This window comes from Sus scrofa, chromosome X (genome assembly GCF_054392235.1).
Source record: "Sus scrofa isolate SSC_HxYL_T2T_F1_AM1 chromosome X, Sscrofa_HxYL_maternal_Yorkshire_Landrace_v2.0, whole genome shotgun sequence".
Classification (NCBI taxonomy): domain Eukaryota; kingdom Metazoa; phylum Chordata; class Mammalia; order Artiodactyla; family Suidae; genus Sus; species Sus scrofa.
Genome location: NC_139401.1, coordinates 96664739 through 96690670, shown reverse-complemented (window position 1 = coordinate 96690670; position 25932 = coordinate 96664739). Strand labels below are relative to the sequence as shown.

The 25932-nt window shown below is 36.6% G+C and overlaps 1 protein-coding gene across 8 annotated transcripts in view; it reads right to left on the bottom strand.

Annotated features, from left to right (window-relative positions):
• Positions 1 to 646: 646 nt before the first annotated feature.
• Positions 647 to 25932, bottom strand: part of IL1RAPL2 (interleukin 1 receptor accessory protein like 2) — a 1117802-nt gene continuing 1092516 nt past the window's right edge. For 5 of the 8 annotated variants that reach the window (XM_085008093.1, XM_085008091.1, XM_085008092.1 and 2 more), the window contains 3 exons: positions 22066 to 22209; positions 15570 to 15740; positions 647 to 3433 (listed from right to left, as the gene is read on the bottom strand). In XM_085008093.1, the coding sequence (XP_084864219.1) occupies positions 2736 to 3433; positions 15570 to 15740; positions 22066 to 22209 (1013 nt within the window). In that variant the 3' untranslated portion in view covers positions 647 to 2735. Of the gene's footprint in view, positions 5179 to 15569; positions 15741 to 22065; positions 22210 to 25932 lie in introns of all 8 variants that reach the window. The other 3 variants (XM_085008095.1, XM_085008094.1, XM_085008096.1) reach the window with 1 other exon arrangement.

The window sequence follows — 25932 nt, the reverse complement described above, 5'->3', positions numbered from 1 at the left end:
CAGTTAAGGCTTAGAGGGGATGAGGAGATATACCTTCTTTCCAGGAATCCTCCACCTACCTTTCAGAGCCTCCATAGTTAGATTGGTACCCCTACACATTTTTCCAAATTAAAAGCATGTACATATTGTACATCTTCCTGAATATTATTTATTCTTAATATAGTTTTCATTTTCTGTGTATCTATTGCTTTTGTGCATTTCTCATTTGTCTCATAATTTCTGTCATTTCTAGACTTTTTTTTGACTTAGCCTCAATTTATAAAAGTATGTATACTATCGATGGATACACTAAATAAATTTGTTATGAATATATGAGAACTATCTGCACCAGTATTTTTTTAAATTTGCAAAATCCATTTCAGTGAAAAGCTGAGAAGAAAAAAAATTCCACTGTGAAAGCAACTGGAAGAATGCATCATGTTCTAGACTAAATACTTATTATGCCCATATAGGCTATATCTTTTAAAAATCTTAGATGAAAATTAAATTTTGAATTTCCATCTAGAAATAAATTTTTATAGATAGTGTACACATTGGTTCCTGAAAATGGTAGAAAAGGTTTCTTGTCAAGTTCCCCAACACAAGTGTGAATGCTCTGTTTTTGAGTACCTACTAGTAGTGAAAGGACACATTGTGGCCAGCCAACTCAAATTGCTACCCACGTTTAATCATTGTAAATAAAGGAAGCAGAGAGACTCATGTTATATTTTCAGAACTGGCATGCTCAATACAGAACTATTAGTTTAAAAATACCACTGAACATTCTATTTGAATTAATCTAGACTTCTGTGAAAAACAGAATAATAAAAAGTACAATTGGTCACTTAAACATACACTACTAATTCCATGCAGGTTATTAATTTAGTAATTACACGTATCATTAAAGAACAATGAGAGTTAAGTACAACTTTATAATACTTGGCAAACAGTTCAGAGCTGATAAATTTCCATTTTGAAATACCTGTATTTTTTACGGAAGCAAAATTGCCTTTCTCAGTGGAAAAAAATACATCTAGGAAACACCTATGTGTTGAACACTACTTTTTAAGAGAGCAACTAATTGTCCCACTGTGAAATGAACATGTATCACTGCTAAGATTTCACATACTATTAGTGCATAATGCATTTTCTGAGCAGCTGGATATAGAAAAGCAGCAGAAAAACAAGTATGCTGAACAAAACCCATGGATTACAGGGAATCGATCATGTAAAGAGTCTGAAAGAAATAATCAAAACACATTACTTAATGTTCTCTTATACATTTGAGTTTCACAATTACAAGGGCTGGGAAAATTCTAAATTTTTACACACTGTGTACATTTGTCTTTGTTTATATTTGCCCCAAAACATGATTTAAGAACTATATGCAAGCTGCCAGAATGAATCTTGATTAACAGTTGACCCTCACAGGAATCTCTATGGAGAGCACACCAAAATTAATTGGAAAAAACATAAAGTAATAATTCACAATAAATACTAGAATAGGGGGACATTCCTTACAGCAAATTCATAATATTTTAGATTATTCACAGGGATTTTCTGATATGGTACAGTCACAGTCACAATGTGAGGGGTGGAGAAGTTTAGTCTACAAAATATACTGTTTGAAGCACCAGGAATAGAGATACTTCTGCAGGAGCCTTGAACACATGGCCAAGTAGATACTGTGTATATACAGAATAGTCTGTTTCACAACTACATTTCAGATGAGAATCACTTCAATTGCTGTTCTACCACTAGTAAACGTGAATCATTCAGCACTTCATCTGTAATATTGTTGTTGCACTTCTTTTCTATTGCTGACATTTGCAGTAAATATTTATTTAAATTCCAACTCCAATGATGTTGAAAAAAAAGTAGGAAGATGTGAGCGTCTTCATATAAGTCTTATAGCAGGTCAAGAGATCATTTGGAACAAAAATCCAAATGTGAATTTGTTAGCAAACAATAAAATGCATAACTTAAAATGCATTTTCAAATTGCTAAAACTTTTGTTAATAGGCTAAAAAGCCATAATGTTTGTTCAGCATCATCCTAAAAGAACTAATAACCTATCTATTCATTTGCTTAAGAAATGCACATTGTTGACTTACCTACCAGTTTGCCTACAGAAGATATGCTTACCTAATAAAACTAAAAGCTGTAATTATGAGCTGTTGCTTTAGTATACAGAAGTTGTCCATTATGTTGAAGTTCTAAAAATTTCAATCACATTTTTTTCTTAACTGATCTTCCTCTACAATCTTCCAATTGGGGTGCACCAGCACTTCTTTCTTGATGATTCCTGATTTTCAGTAATTCTATAGAAATTCTCTTTTTCCCTTAAACTTCATTCATAATTTTCAAATTCAACTAAAGTCTTTAAGTTTTCCTTATTTCAAATACCATGGAAAAGCTGAAATATTCATAAATATAAGGAAGATAACTTACCTACAAACTTGCAGTCTAAGTGGTATCAGAAAACCTACTCTAAATCAATAGAATTATTTTTTTTTTCTTTTAGGGAAGAAATCAAAACTGTACATTGGAACAAGGTACTATACTACAAAATCAGGTCCTTCTATCCCCCCACTACTCTGGAAATATAAACAAAAAATTTAAATAGAAAAGTGATTTCTGTGCCTTTTTCTTTGAACACCTTTTCAGCACCTCAGTGTTATTAGGTGTACTTTTTACTTGGTATAGCAGAAATTTTGTATGCTCACATAGCTGTTCAGAGGACTTCAGATTTTCCACTACCAAATATCACTGGTGAAGCTAAGCTCTTTGGATGATAAAGGTGGCAGGGAACTGTTCCTATGAAATTCCTGGGTATCTTTCAGGGCATTATTAATGGGTAGCTGTCCATTGAGTAGTGTCAGAGGCAGGTTACAGTAAGTGTGGTGGTTGCCTAAGGAAGGTACTGGCAAGGTAGTGGTTGGCATTTCGTGTTTATAACCTCTGCAACAGTGCCTCATTTGCATCGAATCTGAATGGTGGAAATCTGGGAGATCAGCTTGAGATGACACCAGAGAGGCTGAGGTACTGGTCATGGCAATAGAGGGTATAGGCTGGAGTTCTCCAAAGAGTCCTTGTTCTGCAGAGTCCAGAACATGGCACCGAGAAAGCATTTCTTTTTTCTTGATGGGCATTTCATATACTAAGTGCTTCCAAAATTTAGAATTTAATTTGCTGCTTTTGGGTCCCTTCCACTTGATCAGGGACAGAAGTTTGATGCTGCGCTTTAGTGATTCCACTTCCTGGCAATTCACCTTCCCTTTTAATTCTGTACATTCAATCAAAATCACTTTGATTTCTCCACTGACTAGCATATTATGGAGTCTGCTTTCCAATTCAAAAATACTCCATCCTCGTCTGAGAATATAGTCTGGAGTTAGCACGATAATAAGTCTTCTGCTTTGCTCAACACATCTTGTGAGATCTTCAATGTAGGCTACAAATCACAGAAAGAGAGAAAGAGTAAAACAAAGACATCCAGTCTTTAAAGCATTAGGTTTGCACTCTAGTATAGCAAAGATCCAGTCTTTCTCTAAGGTACATCACATTTTCTTTCTTGTATTGCACACTTAGAAAGCTAATTTCCTTAAAAATTAAACTCTTATTTTCTTTCCCCTCATCATTGCTTACAGTATTCTGTTAGCTAATACAAACTCTGACTTCTTCAGAGCTTTGGTGTATTTCAGTTATTTTTATTTACTTAACCATTTCATTCAAGGCAGGCTTCCAGGCTAGTACTCTAAGTGAACAAGAAATTAAAGGGTTGATGAAAAGAGAAATCAGGCCTTTTAATGAAGGTCTCTGTATTTATGGATTTGGTTTGCTTTTTCCTCAGTTTCTAACTACTAAACAAGTGGTGGAGGTGGTGGGGGTCTATGCATATATACTATTTATATTATACTTCAAAGATAATTGTGATAGAAATGGTATAAAATCTCTTCTATAAATCATAGCTTGTTTCTCAGAATATCTTCTATTATTTGCAACCTTAGGTTCTCCATTTTGCCCTTCAAACCCAGTGATAGGGAAGTGGGGTGTGTGTGTGTGGGTGTGTGTGCGTGCATGCGCACATGCCCATGAGTTTAATTTGAACCAGCTGCTCTTTGTTCAGAGAATGAGTGGGGGTGGAGTTGGAAATGGGAGATGGCATGGAATGAATAGTAAAGGAGGAGGAGCCTATCAACTAAGTAAGTCTTTGCTCTACTTTGTGGAGCAATTCTGAAAGTGACATGAGTAAGTTATGGCTTGTTCCTAGCAGAAAAAACACTCAACTAACTCTAGATTTGTTTATCCATGGAATGATCCTTTGCAACCATGCTTCCCAAAGTCTTATCCTCCAAAAAGGGAAACACACACATGTGTTAACAAATGGAGACTTGGACACAGGTGCTGCAACAGAGAGCTGTCTTTACTAAGCAGAGCACAAGGCCTTGTCTAATGTACAGTGCCCTCTAGCAGAAGCAGTGCTTACAGAAGCATAGCAACATTTGTCACTGCAAATCTGCCCAAGGTTACAGACTGCTTCCAAGAAGTCACGTCTGGTACATAGTGTGGAGCCACCAAACAGCCCAATACAAGCCACTTGAAAAGAGAAACTTATTTTACAGATGCATATTTAACAGATGATCTCCCTTTTCCAGGGTTTTATTTCTACCACTTAGCAGCAAGAACACTTTGACAAGTGAAAAAGCAAACTTTCTACATACCCTATGGATAAACAAAAGAAAATTTTGAGAGATACACAGAGAACTTCCCACTTAACAATTTGTTGTTACTGATGTTTTGGTTTTTACTTAATACATTTCAGTACGTTCTCATGCAGTAGTTACAAAGACTATATCTCAGGGGATAAGCCAACTTCTAAGGGGAGGGGGCCTATTAAGAATTTTAAGTGCTTTGTTTTAGAGACTATGTATTTAAGGAAAGAAATCAGCATGGAAATCTGCAAAAAATAAAAAATGAAATCAAAACACCACACAAGGAGCAATAGAGAAGTTATCACTCTGTAATTGCCATTTAGAGAACTGGTGAAACAGAATGGAAGGGAAGGTAGAAAGTTTCAATAGAGTGGAAAAATATTATCCCAATGTATCAACAGCTCTGACTCTTCATTTTCTTCCTTTCTTTCTGCTCCCAAAAAGAAAGAAGTTATGTGGGAAGCTTCATCATTAGAAGTTGGATCTGTAAGATATAGTAAAATAAACTATCATGCATCTTTCCCATTATTCTTTTCACCTTTCCTCCAAACAAAACAAACCCCAACCCAGAATCATGGTATAAGTGCAGAAGTCTATGAAAACACAATTTTACCAGGGTATGTATGAGTTAATTGTTATTTTTACAGAATAATTCTTTACAAAATGTTTTACCGAGGGGTTATTCCAAATAGTATTCTTCACTCATGAATTGCAGCTTTACATTTAATTTTTAAAAATTGATCTGTACAAACCTTTTCAGGAGCACATTTGTCACATGAACTACACCTCTATGAACAACACATTCTATGTGTTGGGATGTGGCTTAATTTACTTTTTAGCTACACTTTAAAAAAACCAAAAGGTATGTCTATACATACCTGTTCTTAAAGAAAGAAAATGACAAGTGTCCACAGTAGTGGGAGAAACTATACACATACACAGTAATTAATTTGATTGGGATCTCATAGACTTTGGCTTTCTCTAATAGGGAAGGGAACAGGGTACAATTTTTTCCCCATTAATATGGTTCTCCCCCCTTCACCTGTCTGTTATATTTTGACATGTAACAGCTGAGCAGAATGCAAAATTTAGGGTCTGGAGGGGGGCTTTTTAGAGATTCATTAGATATAATTTGCATTTCCCCTCAGAATGAATGTCTCTCAGGACTGATTCCACTACACTCAGCTGCACAGGGTGTGGGTATTGAAGGGAACCTTGGAGAGAGGGAGTGGTCCCTGTCTCCTGCATACTACACTGGCTGTGCTTATCCTGGCAGAGTGTACTGGAGAGTTGAGGCAACCGTCCAGATAATTCCGGCTGAAAACCTGCTCTGGAAGAAAAAAAGGTCTGAATTATCCTGGTTTGCCCTATATATACATTAATCATATGCACTGGAGTCAGTCAGTACATCAAAATTTTCCCTGGGTAGACACAGCCCAAGTGTCCCAAAGAAAACATGAGCCATTTTCTTGGGCCCCGAATTTCGTGTTCCATTTCACTTGGTGAAAAACCAAGTGGAAGTTTTCAGATGTGAAGCCCACATTTCACTTTTTGGGATGGTGATCAGTGGCTGGGCAGCAACCTCAGTGTTTGAAGGCAGCTGGGGAGGTGCCTCTAAGGAAAAGAAGGAGAGACTGTGCCCTTGCTTCCATATTCTGGCTCATTCTCCATGTTTTTCTTTCTATGTTTTTTCTTTTTTCTCTTTTTCTCATCCTCTTTGGTCTACTTGTTTACTCTCTTTCTTCCTTTCATTTTTTTTTCTTTTCCTGTTCTCCATCTCTCTCTCATCCCTTTTCCTCCCTCTTTGATTTTTCATTCTCTCCCTTTCCCTGTCCTCACCTCCCTTCCTCTTTTGCCTACTTCTCCTTTCCCCCTTTCTCCCTCCCTTCCTAAATCTTTTTCTTGCTGTCTCTCTATCTTTGGGAAAAAAACAAGGACCTAGACTTCATGGACAATAATAAATAAATTAGCAAGAGACTCAACATGTAGAGTTCATATTTTTTACTTGCTAATCTTTAGCCAGGTAGTTGCTGCTGGCTCCTATGTAGCAAGTGCCCCGAATACTTTTCCCCTTACCATGGGGTTGCATGTCTGCATCCAGTGACTGTGAATTTGGGTCTGATCCATTAGGACCATGTTTCATTTCTGCATGTCCTGTGAGCTAAGAATGTTTTTTTGAAAAAAATTATAAAGGATTTTAAAAAAAGAATATGATGCAACAGAGACCATATATGACCCACAAAGCCTAAAATATTTACTCTCTGGACTTTGACAGAGATTTGCCACCCCTGAATTAGAGGCCAATCAGGATGTTTAGGTTTGAAAAATTTCCAAATAAACTAAACAGTAACAGGTATCAAGTTAAGACATTACTGGTCCTGAGCTAGTATAGTCCCTGACAGACAGTGGTGCTTGCAATGGTAGGGCTGTGGTTTTGTGGGAGGCATGTTAGAAACCTTCAGAAACCATTTAAGAAGTTTCTTATCATGAATATATAATAAGGAAACGTTTTTCCAAAAAAAAAAATCCCTAAATCCCCAGCACGTATGAATACTTGCTAAATCTTGCCCTGACTTGTTCAAGCAATTTAGCAACTGAGTAGCAAGAATCCCTTACAAGATTCTTTTTTTCTCCCACATAAAAATATAAAATATCCCTTAAATGAAAGGTCATTAAGTTATTTATTTGCAAATTTTTTGGTTTGAAGTAACTTATGATGACAGAAAAATATCTGAAGAAGGTTGTGTCTGACAGCCGTTTGCTTCTCTAAACAAGGCTGTGAAACCACACTATATTATCAACCATGAAACAAAGCTAATTACACTTAATCTATTTGTGATCTTTGTGACTTTGCAAAGAAAAAAAGCGGCAGTTGTAAAAACTAAAATTCCAGTGTATTTAGAAAAGTAGGATTTGATCTAGTAACAAAGCAAAAAAAGTAAACTGAAGGAAGAAATAAAGTGATAAAACAGAAGCAGGAAGAATTGCAGCCCTAAGAATTTGCTTCAAATGGGGTATATATACTTTTTCCAAAAGAACTTTGTACTCCTAAATGTCAGGCTCCAAATCTACTGCAGATGCAGACAGAAGCTCAGGGGAAAACACTCTTATTCATGAATTTCCATGTGGTCTTGCTACTGCCTACTAACCATCTGATTTATCAAACTGATCAATTTGCTACTTGTAAATTATTTTTGTGTTGGCACTTGCACTTATGTCAGGATCATTATTAGGGCAGTTAGCATATTAAAAAATTTAAAAAACAAATACTTAGCCTGTAGACAAAAGCATAATTTATTACTTTGCCAGGTTCAAATAATAGAAGCTGAATTTATACCCACAGCCATGTACATGCAATAAACCATTAAGGTTAGACAGGATGCATCAAAACTGATAATGCTGCACTAATTTTAGTGAATATTAGTTAATTGATAGCAATTAACAGTGATATTTATTAAACCTATGGGTTCATTATGTCAAAACTTAAACTCAAGACAAACTCTGACAGTGATTGAGATGGATCCTCTCCAATGACTGATGTGGAGAAACAAGCAAAAATAAAACAGACTTCCCATGTATCAAAGAAAAAATGTATTATTTAGTGTGCATGCTCTCTTTCTCTCTCTCTCTATATATATATATTATATAAATATAGACTTACAGTGAGGCACTTTATAATGTAGTCTCACTGAAAATACTATTTTCATTTAAAATAATTATGCTGAATGCTAATCTTTGAAAGAGTTATATAGGTTGACGACCTTACTCTTTATCTTGCCTGATGTTGCTAAAGCTTTTGGGTCTTGATTCTGCCTCTAGCAGATGTAAGAATCTGTCTGTGTTCTCGTCACAGAGATTGAGGCTACAAACTTTTGTTTTATTTAGCCAGGTGTGTGTGAGGGGAATAGAGGGTTTCTAAACAGTGTGATATTACTTGCCCTACAGGAATATTTCCTGTCTCCTCCTCCAAGTTACTGGCTTAGTAACTCAAAGTTCAGTGGGCTAATAAAAAAAATATTGGAGTATAGTTGACTTAAAATGTTGTATTAGTTTCAGGTATACAGCAAAGCAGATCAGTTATACATATAAATATATCTATCCTTTTCTCCATATAGGTTATTGCAAGCTATTTAGTAGACTTTCCTGTGCTATAGAGTAGCTTCTTGTCAATCATCTATTTTTTATAGTAGTATGTATACATTATTCCCATCCTTCTAATTATTCCCTCCCCCCAGCGGTTTCACCTATGGTAACCAAAATATTGGTTTTGAAATCCGTGAGTTTTTTCCTATTTTGTAAATAAGTTCTTTTGTGTAATTTTTAATTATATTCCACATGTAAATGATATTATATGATATTTGTCTTTGATTCACTCTCACTGGGCTAATTTCTTTGGCAAGATTTTTTTCTATTGACTAATGTAAGGTTTCTAATTGATTCTGGTAAATAAATTGATCAATAGTTAACATGGATTTGCTGAGAATTTGTGAGTTCAGGGAACCATATTTATTTACAGTTTTTACTTTGGAAGCTATATTTCTGGTAAGTAATCCCTTACTTTTGTAATATGGTTTCACCAGTGGGTGGAGAGGGAAGCATGATAGTGAGTAGAATCTACTTTGGAATGTTGTCCACATCTCCAAATTAGTTCTCTTCCCTCTTTACCTCTTCACTGAGGTAATGGAACACAGAGAATATTGAAAGGAGGGAAAGGTGGAGAGTGGAAAAGAGAGCCTGCAAAATGTGTTTCCCCTACTCTTTTTTCCTTAACCACATGCACTAGAAATCTGTAGATATAACTAATTCCAATAAATGTACTTGATAAATATGGAACAATACAACTTATTCCTTATATAGCCTTTTCTGTGGTTCCTTTGGTACTTAAGACCATTTTATCGCGGACTTTTACTCTCTCTCTCTTTTTTAAGATGTCTATTCATTGCGCCTCCCAAAAGGTAGATTTTCTGACTACACAAATAATTCTTCCTGTAGCTCAAACTTTGATGAGAAACCTCAGTCCATTGACTTTAGTACTTTGTTGTGCATATTGGGTACAGTTTCCTCTCTTTTGATGCTAAAATGAAGGGGATGGTGGGCATATATAATTTTATTCCATGTGAGTAAATTGTACACAATGTGTTAAATTTCCATGGTTGTACATGTCACCCCTGCCTCACACTTTTTAAGTCATAGACATCAGATTGCCTGGAGAAGGATTTTATTACTCCCCAAAGACAATTTACTTGAATGGTGTCCAATATGTCCGGCAATTAGAGGAACTATTGGTAATGAGTAGTTACGGACCCATACAAAAATGTTTTTTGCATGCCCCACTTCAGAAGTGACTGGGGATCATCTGACAGCAGATGTATTCTCCAGTCATTTTTCATTTCAATGTCAGCACGATCACATGGCAAAAAAGGCAGTGAAGATTAGAATAGTGAGGAAAGTCTAGCAAATGTGAGAATGTAATCAGACATTATGATTTCCCCCTTAAATTACTGAAGGAGACCTAGCATACTTGAATGGTAGAAACTCAGGGAAAATTGAGCATGAAAACAAATGTAAAGACAATTTGATATTTGAGGCCAAGTTCATAATATAATTTCAACATACATGGCTGATTAACCATGTGCCTGATAGTGTTTTTTACTCACTAGTGCTTTCTCTGGAGCAATAAATGCAGGAATAACTCCCATAGAGATCTAGATAGAAAGATCACATAGTCTTTCTATCAATGGAAGAGGAAACAGCTGAAACCTTTGATTTTTTTTTCTTTTCACTGTCCACTTAGACAACTATAGATTTTTGTAGAGCCTTAGCCAAACTAGTTCATTTTATAATTGTTAATAAGTATTTCATGTGCCCTTTTAAGCACCTTGCTTGCTTTCTCTTAAAGGCACACGAAATCTCCAGAAATGGGTTGTTTCTACTTTTTGTCTTAGAGTGCTATTTTCTCCATCTGATCAGTGTCCCTCAGCCCAGTTGAATAACTTTTATATTTTATGTTTTTTAATCTCTGCAGAAACACTGAGATAAGATGGGCTCAAAAGCCTAAATGGTACTCATCCAAAAATGTCCCCAATCTCAGAATCTCAACTGCACAGCTGGGTTCTGTTGGTCACATGTCAGCTTCAGAGCACATCTGTTCATTCCTAAAGGATCCACTAGGCCCCATGAACACAATGTGCTCTGTGTAGAGTACTTTACACCACAATCCCAGCAGCTGCATGGGTGAGAAAATCTCTACTTCTCAAGTTTGTGTCTCTAGGCAGTTTGAGTAGGGTGTTTTCTATCTGGCTTTCTTTTGGTTGCCTGTCACTTCTGACATTCAGATGCCTGTTGGCAACAAAATTTCTTTTGCTATTCTACTGCAGATGTTTATAACCTGGGAAGAGACAGACCAGACTTTTACTGGAAAGTAGGAATTCTTGCCACATTCAGGCACCAAACCTGGGAAAACATAAGGAAGATCCTGGCCACAGGCTTAAGAATGGAAAGGTAGCTCACTGCCAGGAAAATAATGTCCAGATCTGAAGATTTTTAGTTTTAGCATTTAGGAAAAATATTTGTGTTAAATCTTCCCATCTGTGCTGGTTCATGATGGTCAAAGGATACTTCCCTAGTAGGGTATGTAAGAAGGGTACAGATACTTTTACCTCGCCTTGAAAAGTGACATCTTTATATTGAAGCTTTTTGAGAACTCATGGTCATAGGAGGGAGAGGGAGAGGAGACTCATTCATGTACTTTTGAAATTGTATGAGTTGGAAAGATCTGTGTGTTGATGAGGTTGAATTGGAATACCATGAGAGTGTACAAAGGAAACTGAGGATACATCAAAAGCGAAGGCATTAAACATCAATGGGTTTATGTCCTAGACTTCATTAGTTTGATTCATAGAAAATTATTATAGTAGATCAAGAATGATATTATGAGCCTGCTTTTACAATCCTCAAAGGCCCCATTGCTAGTTCTTAGAGGAAGGAGTGGTTTTGGGTCAACATATTTTAAATGAGATGTGAGGGACAAACACAGCTTATAATAGTGCAACTAGCTGCCCCCCCCGCAGGAATGTGTCTATATTTATATAGCATAACCTGTTAAATCTGTACCAATGGCTGAAAATACAGACCACAGAAGCTTCTTTAATAACACACATACACCAAGTCCAAAATGTTCTACTCTGTCATTCATGTGTAAATCAAGTATATTATTCATATACTTCATCGACTTCCTGAATGCGTGCTAAAAATGCCAAGGAAAAACTCGTTAATCGTGACATGGTGACTGCTCAGCCAGCTCTGAAATGTTGATGGAAAAGAAAAATTGTCAAAGGGCCTTTTTAAGAACTTATGCAGGTTATACTCGCAAATCGGAATTCAGAGAACATGAATTTGCTCGTTCAGGAAGGAAGGATTAAAATCAAACACCCTCCAGTGGTTGCATCTAAAAACTACATAGTTATCCAAAATGGCTTACTTGTGAAAGGAGTCTTCCTGTGTGCCATTGAGTACCTAGGATCCACGTCCCTGCTTAACCTAATTATTATATAATTGCAAACAATTAAAATTATCTTCTATGGACCGTAAAATTTCTGTTCATCCTGATAACATAAAAATGCCCAAGAGGATGTCAAGTTCCTTAAGTGCCAAGGTATACTAGGTGACAACCCCCTATTATCTCTTTTGTAGTGTGTTACAGTTCTCAGCTAAAATCTTGTAGTTTTGTGCTAGGAAATGCAGTTGTGTAAGCCTCAAACCCCATGGTCAAGGACGACATTTAGACCTATCTATGATACACCAAAACAACTAATCGATTTCAATCAATTTAGCCCATCAACTAGCTGACTCAATGAGGTGTAAAATATTCTACCACCTGTTTGGCTAAATCGACATAGCAGGTTGATTCAGTTGACCCATCCGGTCATCAAAATAGGCTGAGAGAACACAATTTGGATGCATTTCTCATGCTCTCTGAGTCTTACTCTCACCCATGCCCAATAGCTGCTTCTTTATACAATAAGAAAGTGTCATCCACTGAGTCTCAGGTAAAGTGGCTCGCCTGTGTTCCATGTTGTCCTTATTTCCCTCTCTGATGTGCTCAATGTTGAAACATTTTTTCCAGGTCAGGAGAAAGATAATCAATGATAACATGTTCAGACATGAAGACTGACATTTTTTCAGGAACTTGGTGGGGTTGATAAAGACTGTCTATTGTGGTGCCAACAATTTAGGAATGTAAGAAGGCAGACATTGAATCCACATTAAATCCTACTAAAGATGACTTGACATAGAATATAAATTCCACTTTAGTAATGATATTCCTTTAATACAATTTGGGATGTTATCACTCTAAAAACTTATTTTGTAGAATTCAACAAGATGCTCATGGCAAAAATGCAAGAAATACATAGTAATCTATAGCATTAAGCAGAAAAATAGTAAAGGGATATTTTCAATATTTCTTTAATGATTTGTCAACCTTTTATAGGTATTCTTTCTAATATCTGAAAACAATAAAAGCAATATAGTAATTAGTACTGAGACTATTCCTATTTCTTTCAGCAAAAATCTCCTTTTTAGCTTTCATATTCCCTTTGTTAAAATGTTTACTTATTTCGTTATTATTTCCACTTGGTTTAAACCAACACTTTTTAAAATTGAAGTATAGTTAATTTACAATGTTGTGTTAATTTCTGCTGTACACCAAAGTGATTCAGTTACACATACATATATACACACTCTTTTTAAATATTCTTTTCCATTATGATTTATCATAGGACATTGAATATAGTTCCCTGTGATATACAGGACTTTTTGAACCAACCCTATACAATCAAAAGCATCTCTGAAGTGTCCACTGAGCTGAAGTATCCTAGGTGATAACAGGGGTATGAATATAAATGAGAGACGATATCTGCCCTCATGGAGCTTAGAATCTTGCTGACAAGATGATACATAAATAGATGGAAAACTACATAAAATTATAAAATAATACAAAATATCACAGAGTACAGTTTTTATAGTCAAACATGATTGTACACTATGTACTCTAAGGCTAGAGAAGTTACTATGGACTTTTCACAGAGTCAGTGATATGGAGAGTATAAATAGGATTTGTAAAGGTATAGAAGATTAACATGAACAAAAGAATTGCAGGGACACACAATGTACCTCAAAGGCACAGTTTGGCTAGAGTAGAAGGTATGAGTAAGGGAGATGGTAGGAGACAAGTTTAGGAGATAAATCTGGGCTGGCACCAGACTGTAGAAGTATTTAGCTAAGGGTTATGGGTTTTATCCTATAAGAAATGGTGAAGAATTTAGGTTGTTTAATAGCATAGAGACATGATCAGGGAGGTGTACATATATATATATATATATATATATATATATATTAGTGGGACTAGATGGATGAGAGGAAAAATTGGGAAGGCAGAGAGTAATCAACATTCAGGAATAAGGTGATTAGGGCCTATACTAGAATAGTAGAAGTGGTAGTGGAAAAGAGAGAGAGAGATACAAAAGAATAAAAAATTTCTCATTATCAGCATGTTCTTTGGGGCTTGGTCAATGCAGAAGTGGTATTTCAAGTTATGAAATTGAAAATTATAGAAAAAAAAAGGAGAGGGTCATGGGAAGAAATTTAGGTAAATCTTACATTTATGGAAAGTAATGGACCAACATATTGTTTCTTTCTATGCATGTTTAAGTGTGTATACTCATGTGCACAACCCAAACATACCCAGAAACATATGTACCCTGAGAAAAGACATGAATAACCAAAACTCAGTTGTTTCAGTTTGTCTCCTGCCAGCTTACGGACCATGGTGGACTGATGATAATCTGAATAAATATTATTGAGGGATAAATAGTGTGATCTAGTGGAGTGAGAACCAGAGTCAAACAGATTTGAGTTCTAACTCTATCTCTACTATTTGCCAGCTGAGTGGTCTTGGACATCTTTCAGGCCTTCTTGCCTCATATGAAAGAGGCACCTGCTGTCTCTCCACATAGGATTATTGTAAAGATGAAATGAGATAATGTATGTGAAAATATTTTATATACTATGAAGTACTGAAAATAAATTACCATATTCTGATATGTGGTCAAATCTCCCCCTTAAGGATATTAATGTAGATACAGATGCAAAGTAACTCTAGCACTTTTAATTTCCCTCAATGTCATTTCAAGCTCTTTGAGGGCAGAAACCATATCTTTTCTGTATTTACCTCATGCTTTACCATATACAGTACTCTGAACATTAACAGGGGAAAAAACGTATATTTTTTTAACCTGAACCTGAATTTATTCTGAATGCTCAAAAGTAGCTTTCAATATGCAGCATAATTTAAAAGTAGCATTCAAGCCCAAATAGTCCAGAACTTCTTAAAAATAATTTAAATACACCATGAAGGTGTCATATCAATGGCCTCACATACATTTTTAAATGGATTTTTTTTCTATAAATATGGAAGTGAATATCAAGGTACAAGTTCAGAATTATTAGTGACAATGATTGTAGGTATAGGTAGAAGCGCAATAATAGAAGACTAGCTTTGGAACTAAAAGGCTTTGAAAAGACTTTGATTTACACAGATTTTTTTTTTTTTAAGGATCACCATTTTCTCAGAACAGTAAGGCAATATATTAAAGGCACGATTTTAAGACCATACCTAAAATATAAGTAAGAGTGAGTTCTAAAAAATTCGGATGCTAGAAAGTCAGAACACAGGCAATGGGGAAAATTTTGAATTTAATAAAATCTCCCTTGAGAAAAGAACTATCTAAATACTTGGCCCTGACATTTGACGTCTTCCATAAAAGTTCTTAAGTGAAACCAAACTTTTAAAATACAGAACTTGAAAGTACTTACTTCCACTTGGAATCAGGTCCCTTTCTGGGATGAAGAGCTTATAACCATAGTGTTTTTCTAGCACATCTGGCAGTATTTCAAGAGCAAACTGCTCTTCCTCAGGGTTGTCACAGTCTAAAGTATCTTGGTCCACTTTTGTATAAGAAAGATAGGCATCATATTCCTTGTTGTCTTAGATATAAAGAAAAACAAAAGGGTTGTATGTATTATTAGCAAGTTCTCTTTAAGTACTAACATTAACAGGATGGAATAAGCACTATAATTAGTAACTCTCATTAACAATTAGAAAAAATAAGTCACAATAAGAAATCAAATGCATTTCAACATAAGCTAGTTATAGTCATATGATATGAACTGAAACTTTTATGCAATGGGCAACATACAGTCAGGGCAAAATAAGAGAGAATTATTATTTGTGACTTTTGGTGTGAATGATTAGCTCAGTGTGTCTGAATGCAGGACTAAATAGACCAAAGTCATGGATTTGAACTCTTTCTGTGCCAGTTGGCTTGGTTCTGTTACTTGGTCACAGACTATACCTTGTTTGCACAAATATGTGTAAAAGATCCAAGAGGGGCTGAGCCCTAGGGTGTGGAAGATCGAAATAATCCAGCCTCACTCCTGGAGACACTACTTGCAGCACATGCCATACTTCCAGTTGGTTAGTGTCATCATCCTCATATACAAAATGCAGTTCATTACCAAATATTAGAGACAGCAGCTGGGTTTTATACAAATGCATTGCCTCTTATTCAATCCATGGCCAACTAATTTGACACAAGTTTCCAAAAGAAGCCTTTGTTTCAAAATATACATCCTTCCAGTATTGCCAAATTAGGTTTTCCCTTCACACATTTAGTCAGAGAGTTAACTGTATTTTAAGAATGTATTTTTTCCTTCTTTGCTGTATTGGCTCAGAGCCAGTCTCCCCAAAGAGAAAAAAATATGAATACACACACACACACACACACACACACACACACACACACACACACACATATATTTTTTCTTCCTGAAAACATTAATGAATACAGCTACTCAACATATTAGTCTCCATTGGTTTTAGAAGTGACATGCTTGAAAGTTATAGGTGTTTTCAAAATTCCCTTATTTATAGAAAAATTATTTTAAAAAGTTAATATAGTAAGCATAGACTCACATGGAACTATTAGTATTTATTAAACCTAGTTATTTGCAAATACTAACTTTAAAAGACCAGTAAACATTTCAGGATTTGTTTCTAAAACACACAAATATTTTCCATTAAACCAGGCCTGATTAGAATATAGCTAAAACCTGACTAAAGGTAATTTACAGAATGAAGCACCCACACACTTACCTATGCCATTAATGATTTGATTCTAGCTGATGAAGGAGGAATAATGACAGGCATATAAAGAGACAAAAATAACTTATGGTAGGAGTATGCAGGAACCCCTGACTCTCTAGAGATAAATGAGGCAGGATAACATTGTCCTAATACTAGTAAGATTCCAGGCTTCACAACCTCCACATGAAAGGAGCTCTGGTTATTTATGTTCAGATGGTGCCTGAAGCCAGGAGGCTTCTCGTTAGCCTGTCCTCGAGCTGGAAAAGACTTCTGTAAACCTTGCTTGGGTTATTTGATTGCCTAGAAGCAGATGCGCATGAAGGACTGCCCCAATAGTTGAGATCATTTGGCTCACAAATGGGGTACATTCCACTGTTACGCATAAAACGCCACTTGGAAGTGAGAATGTTCATAAGCAAGGCTAATGTAAGAACCTCCTGGTAATCCTAGCACCTCTGCCCTTGTTCCAATCAAGCTCAGGATGCACCTGCAGGCCCTTGACTTTCTCCAGCTAAAATTACTCACCTGGGATTTAGAGCTGCTGGTGATACACAGCTGGAAGAATAAAATAGGCCAAAGGACAGATAGCTCCATTTCTATGAGCAGAATGTATTTCATTGTCCTTCATTGATGGTGTTGCCGCCTCAAACTCCATCATATCAGACTAGACCCTAGTTTCCTCTGACTTTGATAACTCTATCTCACAAACCTCTGTAAATTCAACTACTTATTAATTCATTCAACAATGATTTGTTGAGCATCTACTATAAGCTAGCCATCTGCATGATTACCTGACATTTTTACCTATATGACTAGGGCTTTTAGACTCTTGCCCCATTGCGTGCCTTGACTATGACTATTTGTCCTCCAACCAATACCTAATCTCACATATTCCTGGTATTGTCCTTCACCCTATAGTCTAATATAGGTGGTGCTATAAAGACTTTCTTCCAGGAGTTCCTGTTGTGGCTCAGTGGTTGATGAGCCAATTAGTATCCATGAGAACGCAGGTTCAATCCCTGGCCTTGCTCAGTGGGTTAAGGATCTGGTGTTGCCGTAAGCTATAGTATAGGTTGCAGACACAGCTCAGATCCCGCATTGCTGTGGCTGTGGTTTTAGGTTGGCAGCTGTATCTCCGATTCTACCCCTAGCCTGGGAACTTCCATATACTGTGAGTGCAGCCCTAAAAAGACCAAAAAAAAAAAAAAAGGCTTTCTTCCAGAGAAATATTGCTATATTTGCATATTCCAAGTTATGCCAAGAACATAGATATATGGCTTTTGTCTTTTTAGGGCCATACCCGCAGCATATGGAGGTTCCAAGGTAGTTAGGGGTCAAACGGCAGCTACAGCTGCTGGCCTACAACACAGCCACAGCAACACCAGACCCAAGCTACATCTGCGACCTATACCACAGCTCATGGCAATGCCAGATCCTTAACCCACTGAGCATGGCCAGGTATTGAACCTGCGTCCTCTTGGATACTAATCAGATTCCTTTCTGCTGAGCCATGATGGGAGCTCCAAGAACATGCATATATTTGATATACGTTAACACCAAAAACATCTGGATAATAAATTGTATGGAATATTCTAGAAACAGACCATTCTTTGGAAAATGGTTGCTTCTGGTTACAATCATGTCCCTTTAAGATGAACTAAAGGTGGAAAGCTGGACTTCCCGTCATGGCTCAGTGGTTAACGAATCTGAGTAGGAACCATGAGGTTGCGGGTTTGATCCCTGACCTTGCTCAGTGGGTTAAGGATCCGGCATTGCCGTGAACTGTGGTGTAGGTCTCAGACCCGGCTCGGATCCCTCGTTGCTGTGGCTCTGGCATAGGCCGGCGGCTACAGCTCCGATTCAACCCCTAGCCTGGCAACCTCCATATGCTACCAGTGCGGCCCCAGAAATGGCAAAAAGACAAAAAATAAAATAAAATAAAGGTGGAGAACTTATGGTAGCTGACCAGAGCAGAAAAAGAGCTCTCAAAGTCACCATGTCAGATGTCCCAGAAGGTCTAAGATGCCAGCTAGTGCACAAGCCGTGACACAGATGCCACAGTTTAAAAAATGCACTTTAGCCCTATGTAGACAGCCAAGAAAACTTCATGAATAGCCACAGCTGTTGCTCACAAAGAGGAGCAAGATAGATAGAGCAATAACAACATCATCATAGAATAAGGTTAACAGCAAGTCCTGAAAATTGCTTTAAAACTGAATGGCAGCAGCACTTTGCTAGGTGAGGCTAATGAGGCTTTCTCTGTGTTAAATCATGCTGACCAAGCTCATATGAGAAACTAGAAAGCACCACAATGCAGAAAGAGCATTATAAGCAAGAGGGCTTGCTCAGTGGTCACCATAGGTATGCTGTTCCCAATGAAGAGAGAACTTATGAATAAGGGAACCTAACTCTGTGGAAGAATTTTCCTGTTGTCACACTGCCCCCCCCCCTTATGTTTTGCTTTTTAGGGCCGCACCTGTGGCATATGGAAACTCCCAGGCCAGGGGATTGAATTGGAGTTGTGGTTGCTGGCCTACGCCACAGCCACAGCAATGTGGGATCCGAGCCGTGTCTGCAACCTACAACACAGCTCATGGCAACACTGGATCCTTAACCCACTGAATGAGGCCAGGGATCAAACTCCCCTTCCCATTTTTAAATCTCATTTTAATCCTGTTCACCATCAGGAAGCTATTCCTGTTTACAATGCAGTTCTTCTGGGACTATGCTAAACACAGCTTAAATCCTTAGCTTCTAAAGAAGTGCAATACCGTGTAACTATACTACTAGTGTGTGTGTGTGTGTAGTGTTGCTCCAGATGAAGAATATATATACATATATATGTAAATACATCATTCATAGTGCTTGGCACGTAGTAGATAATAAGTATTTAATGACTGCATAATTCAAAGGTTAAATAAATGAAGCAATCATCATTTGCTGAACTGAAATGAATTATAGTGAAAATGTTTAAGAGTTCAAAGTTGGATAGGTTTGATTTTAGTTAAAAAAATACAGCATTTTTTATAAGAACTTTTAGGAAATAATACTATATGTATGAATCAAAGAGAAAACATGAATAAAAAGTACCTGGGTAAAACTATTTAAAAATATTTTAAAAAATGAAAAATTTGGTAGGTTATCTAGCTGACATTTGGCATCATGAAACTGTATTTCTTAAAGGGTTTTAATATTCATTCATTCATCCTCACTAAATACCTGCTGACTTTTTAGCATTCCACTCAGCTAGTACAGAGATTGTGTATTTAAGGTCCAGGATTCCATGTAGGAACATAAACTATTTTAAATTTCCTTCCTGCTGAAAACCCTTGAAGTTCCCCACTAATTGCATTTTTTTCCCTAAAATAATTGTTTCGGCATCAGTCTACACAATTCTCTAACTGAAATGCTCCAGATTACTTGTCATCTTTGGCCATATTGGAGCTACAGATGCAAAATGTCCTATGATATTAGCATGGATTTTTAGTCTGGATTATTGGATATGGATGATGAAAGTAATCAATTATAATTAATTATCAGATTAACTTAATAAATTATATCACCTCTTACAAAAAGTGTTAATAAATTGCTTGTAATCATGACCTAAAGCAAATGAATCACAGGAGACTCCCTTTCATGTACATGGATATTTTAGCCATTTGTTGGCACTTGGGAACCAGTGAAAATTTCCTTAATAGCATATTTCATCTAGTTGTTTTATGTGTATATGTAAGAAGTCAGATTTTTCATTAATTGTTGCATATAGAAACTGAAGGTACATCTTCATACATATTTTTGGAGCATGTAATTATGATCAGGACAGGCCTTAATTTCTCATTTTGAAGATATGTCTAAATAAGGGTCTGTAATACTTTTAAATAGGCTGCTATAGTCATTAAGTAAATACATTGCTTGATAAAGAGCATGCTCATCAAACAGCATTTCTCTAATTTACTGTGAAAACATAAAATAATAAAAACATACTCATATCATTGTTTATATCAAAGTAACACTAAGACCAAAATAAAAGATTCCTCAAAAATCTGGATGTTATAGTCAACACTCTGCCCTTCTCCTATCACTATAAAAATAAAACAAAATCATGAACTGCTCTCCTTTGAGGATCTCAAAAGAAACAAAAGATCTAACCTTCATTATTCCAATACAAAGAAAACTAAGATTTAAATCTGCCTTTTTAAAGTAATGACTTACAATTGGGCTTTTTTATCTTGGCTTACTGGAGGCATTTCATATATGCTTCCAAGGCTTATAGCAGTTTGTGAGTGAGGACTTTATACACAAGGAGTGATATGTATGATTTCTTATTGATATTTATTAGAAGTATGATAATTTATTCTCTTAAATAATTAAATCATTTTAGAATGTTCAAAGAAACCAGGCTCAATACAATTTTTGTTGCTATTTCATGCATAAGATTTCCAAAGGTGATAAATGGCAAATATAAGAAAATTATGAGCCACATTCTGAATTTTTATCGTTTGAGGTTACCTTTGAGAATTGTGCTACAATTATCCAAAATATGAGGGTCCACATGTAATATGAGATTTAAGATAAGTATCTTCTTAGTTTTTTTTTTTTTTTTTTTTTTTTTTCGTGCCCTCAGCATGCGGAAGTTTCCAGGCCCCAGGATCAAACAAATGCCACAGCAGTGATCCAAGCTGCTGCAGTAACGTCAGGATCCTTAACGCACTGCACCACAGGAGAACTCTTCCATAGGTTTTAATATATATCTTGTATGCTTTGTTAGTTTTTTGATGCCAGGAAGGGCTAAATATGATCTGTACCTAAACTGAATTTTCTGGAGGGAAAAATGGATTTGATTCTTAATTTGTTTCTTAGGGAATGGGCTTTGACAGCAATTGTTTGTTCTCCTGACCAACTAATGTCTTGTTAAACTATTTTTTTGGAAATAATTTCAAGAGATAAAACTATTTATGAAACACCCGTATATCCTTTACCCAGATTCATCTATTGTTAATATTTTTCCCCTTTACTCTCTCTTTATAGATAATATAATGTTTTAAGTTGCATTTAGTCATTGCCCTTTAAATTTTTCATGTGTATGTCCTAAGAATAGGGATGTTATCTTACATAATCACAAATTCATGCCTTTTAAATAAATTTGAACAACAGGAGATAACTTACCATCTGTAGTTTCATCACCTCCAAAATGCTGTCGGTAGAAGAGCATCAGTTCAATATTGTAGCATTTGTAGATGACCACAAGCAGTACAAGGAGGAGCAAGATTGCTCCCAGGCCTCCTGCAAGCTCGATTTTGTAGATTAAATCTGGAACAAATAAACAGGAAAAGGTAATTAAATCAGCAACACTTGGGAACTTCCCGTATTTCTCGTCTCTAAGATGTACAACTGCTGTTTTTCTTTACAGAGATTCTTGCTTCATGCTGTAAGTAGATTTGTTCCTGATACATTTGTGCAAGTAGATTCTTTTGTGAAATAAACTTGTTTTCTAAATATTTGAGTAATTTAATATTGAAAGTGATAGGTCTATCTGAAAAAGAATAGGCACTCCCAATTTGTTTTGAACCCATCTAGATCTCACATATATACTTTTGCTTTAAGTGTATTTCAGGAAACTATTAATGCTGCCTTTTACTGGGTCCAGCTCCAATATTTTGTTGTTTCTGTTAAATTATATTTTGGCTTAGCAAGATTACCATCTAATACTTCTCAGGTCACAGGCCCTAGTCTTCTATAGGAGAAGAGCCTCATAAAATTATTCTCAGAATGAAGTAAAATCTAATGAGCTTGAAGGATTTAACTATTTCATTTAACCTCAGTAGAACATAATCCAATAGAAAGTAGGCAGGGGGAATTAGCTCATCCATTTCCCCTACTTGTTTGAATAAATGACTATAATTTGTATGTGATATAATATGCCCAATTGGGCTAAAAGAGTATGTGAAATCCAGGCTAATTACTTGGCCTCTTCAGCCAACACCAGGCTACCTGATAGCAGCCTAGGGCTGTTCCATTGGGGAACAATTAAATGAACACATAATGGAAGGAGAAATAATACATCACAGGCTCAGGGAATAGTGACTTACCTGTAGCTTAATTAGTAATATTAACACATCTAGGGTGTATCATCAAAAGAGAGGATAATATCGTAGAATTTAGAAAAAGGGGAAGTCAGAGGAGAATTTAGAATATGAATTCAACAATGTCTACAGGAGTAATGCTGAATCTGAAAGACGTCAGACCAGAGACATATTTTCCACTGTGGAACAGGACTATTCATTGATCTTAACATAATAGAGATAAAACTGCCCTAAAATTTAGTTAACCTCTACTTAATCTAATTCCTAATTGCTATGCGACTCTTTTATTACTAACTCAGCTTACCATGTAACTACAGACTGAAAAAGGGAGTGGCATTTTAGTTTGTAATCAGTTGCTGATAAGTTTGGTTGGCATCAATCAGCTTCCCTGGATGCATCAATTTGGGGGTACTGCCAAAATCAAATTGATGATCATGACAGATTGCCATTCTTGAAGGTCTCTTGACAAGGAGATCATCACCCTTTCCCTGGGATTTTCCCTTGTCTCTATATAGGTGTACTGCTTGAGGTAAATTAAGCTCAATATAACAATTAAGAAAAAAGATAAAATATATACTCTAAGTAACACATATTATAGATGAAATTTTCTGCCAGGCTACTATCTATTCTCTAATCCTTTAGGGCAAGAATTGTTGGTTCAAATTCAGTGATGAAAAATCTAACTCTGTAGTTTAATTCACTTACCCAAGGTCATATACCAAAGGCCAAGGCGAGACTTGAGCCCAGATGTTCTAACGTCAAATTTAAGGTTCTTGTTATTACACCACAGCTTTGTATGCTCCATACTGGGAAGTGACAATGAAAAGCCTTCTCCCTGTTCCTCCGTAGAACTGTTGATAATGCTTCTCAAGAACATATGACTCTTGTCTCCTTCTGCCCTTTCAATTCTAAGGAAAGAAGCTAAACTACAATTCAGCAAACAGATGATAGGACAGATCCCAGGCACTTCATTGAGGGGCACTGAAGAATGCTATAGCTGTACCAGGAAGGAAGGGGGGCTCCTTGGAGTCCAGTATATGAGAAAAACTGAGGTTTCATGGGGATATAGAGAATTTGGTATTTTCAAGGAGATGGAATAAGAGAAGAGATGGTAGTGGCCCAAGACAGCATGGCCAATCACAGAGTCACTGAATAGAAATGTAAGAAACATAAATGCGGAGTTCCCATCGTGGCGCAGTGGTTAACGAATCCGACTAGGAACCATGAGGTTGCGGGTTCAGTCCCTGCCCTTGCTCAGTGGGTTAACGATCCGGCATTGCCATGAGCTGACTCAGCGTTGCTGTGGCTGTGGTGTAGGCCAGCGGCTACAGCTCCGATTGGACCCTTAGACTGGGAACCTCCATATGCTGCGGGAGTGGCCCAAGAAATAGCAAAAAGACAAAAAAAAAAAAAAAAAAAGAAACATAAATGCCATTATTTTTGAGTAAGGAGAGGGGAAGAAGGATGGAAAAAAAGAAGGGAGTGAAGCTGCTATGAGAGACAAAATATATTAATAAGGAGCACTGTGAAGGAACACAATGAGTGGAAATCGGAAACTGGAATCTGTCTCTCTATCCTGCCTGCTGCAAGAGGTGGTCATTTTGAAAATTAAGCCACAAAATTTCAGGTAAAAACAATCCTACTATATATTAGCTGTCTCCTGCCCTCTCTATAGAAAATGGCTCCACAGTAAGCACTGCCTGCCTCTATGTGGGTGGTAAGGCAAGCTTGCTATTGAGACCTCCATGGGGCTGCAATATCACAATCTCTGCTTGTTTTCTTACCACGTTCCATCAATTATGCATTTTTAATAGCCAGTGTTAAATTGACAGAGCAATATGATTTCTTTTTTGTTTACTCTGAAAACTGAATTCTCTTTGATTGTAGGTCATTGATTGACAATTCAACATGTTTTTCCTATTCTAAAATGTTCATTTAATGTTGTAATTTTTTGGAAGTCTCTCCCTCTGTGTTTCACTCTCTGATCAGAAAAGCTCTCAACTTTTTTCAAAGTCACTGAGTGGGAATTTTTTTCAGCAATTTCTATGTTATTTACAGAGTAGAGTTGCTATTAGGTGGATGGAAAACTTCAGCTGCAGGAACAATTTGTACTCCCAAGTATCAGACACCTTTTTTTCAACAGTAAATTTATGGAGGAAAACTGCGGTGTGAAAAGTACCTTTGCGGTTTGGGGGTCCATTTTATAAAAATGTCTTTGAAAGATATTACCTAATGATGGCTGTTTACATTGAAAACTGTGGACCTAGTCCCTGAGACTCAACCAGTATTCTTTGATTTATCCCAGGCAGCCACATTAAAAGGGAAACATGTATCCTATAATCAGAGGGCAGAATTGCCATCACCCAGATGACACTTGGCTTTTTCTTTTGTCCTCTGTTTTCAACTGTCATTTTCCATCTCAGCAGGAGCTATACTTCTAGGGAGAGTTCCTGACTGAGAAGGTGAAAGTCATTTCATCTGGACTGTGTTGTGTATATACTTCATAAGAATAGCGATAGCCAGAACAGCAAATATTTATGGCACTATAACATTTTCTAGGCCCCCCAAAGTACAAGTGTATTCTTTTTTACCTTCTTCACTTGAACCCAACTATTTCTTCATTTTAAACATGAAGATAAGACAATATAGAATGGGACAAATAGCAGCTGAAGTCCAGGCACTGGAAAGCATGAAGACTGGAAATGTTTTGAGCTTACACATAAGTTGGAAGGTAGGTTAGGAGATACTACCTGAGGATTTCCTATACAAGTTGAGGATTCAGGGTGGGGCAGTAGCACTAGGAATGAAGAGAGAGAGAGAGATTCTTCAATATCCATCTGTTTGTGAGAAAGGGAGTATGCACTGAGAAGCATTAATTTTCAGAATTTCCCTAGCATAAGTTCAGAGTCTTGGTTCACCTCCCCCTCCCCCAAAATTAGAATGGACTTTT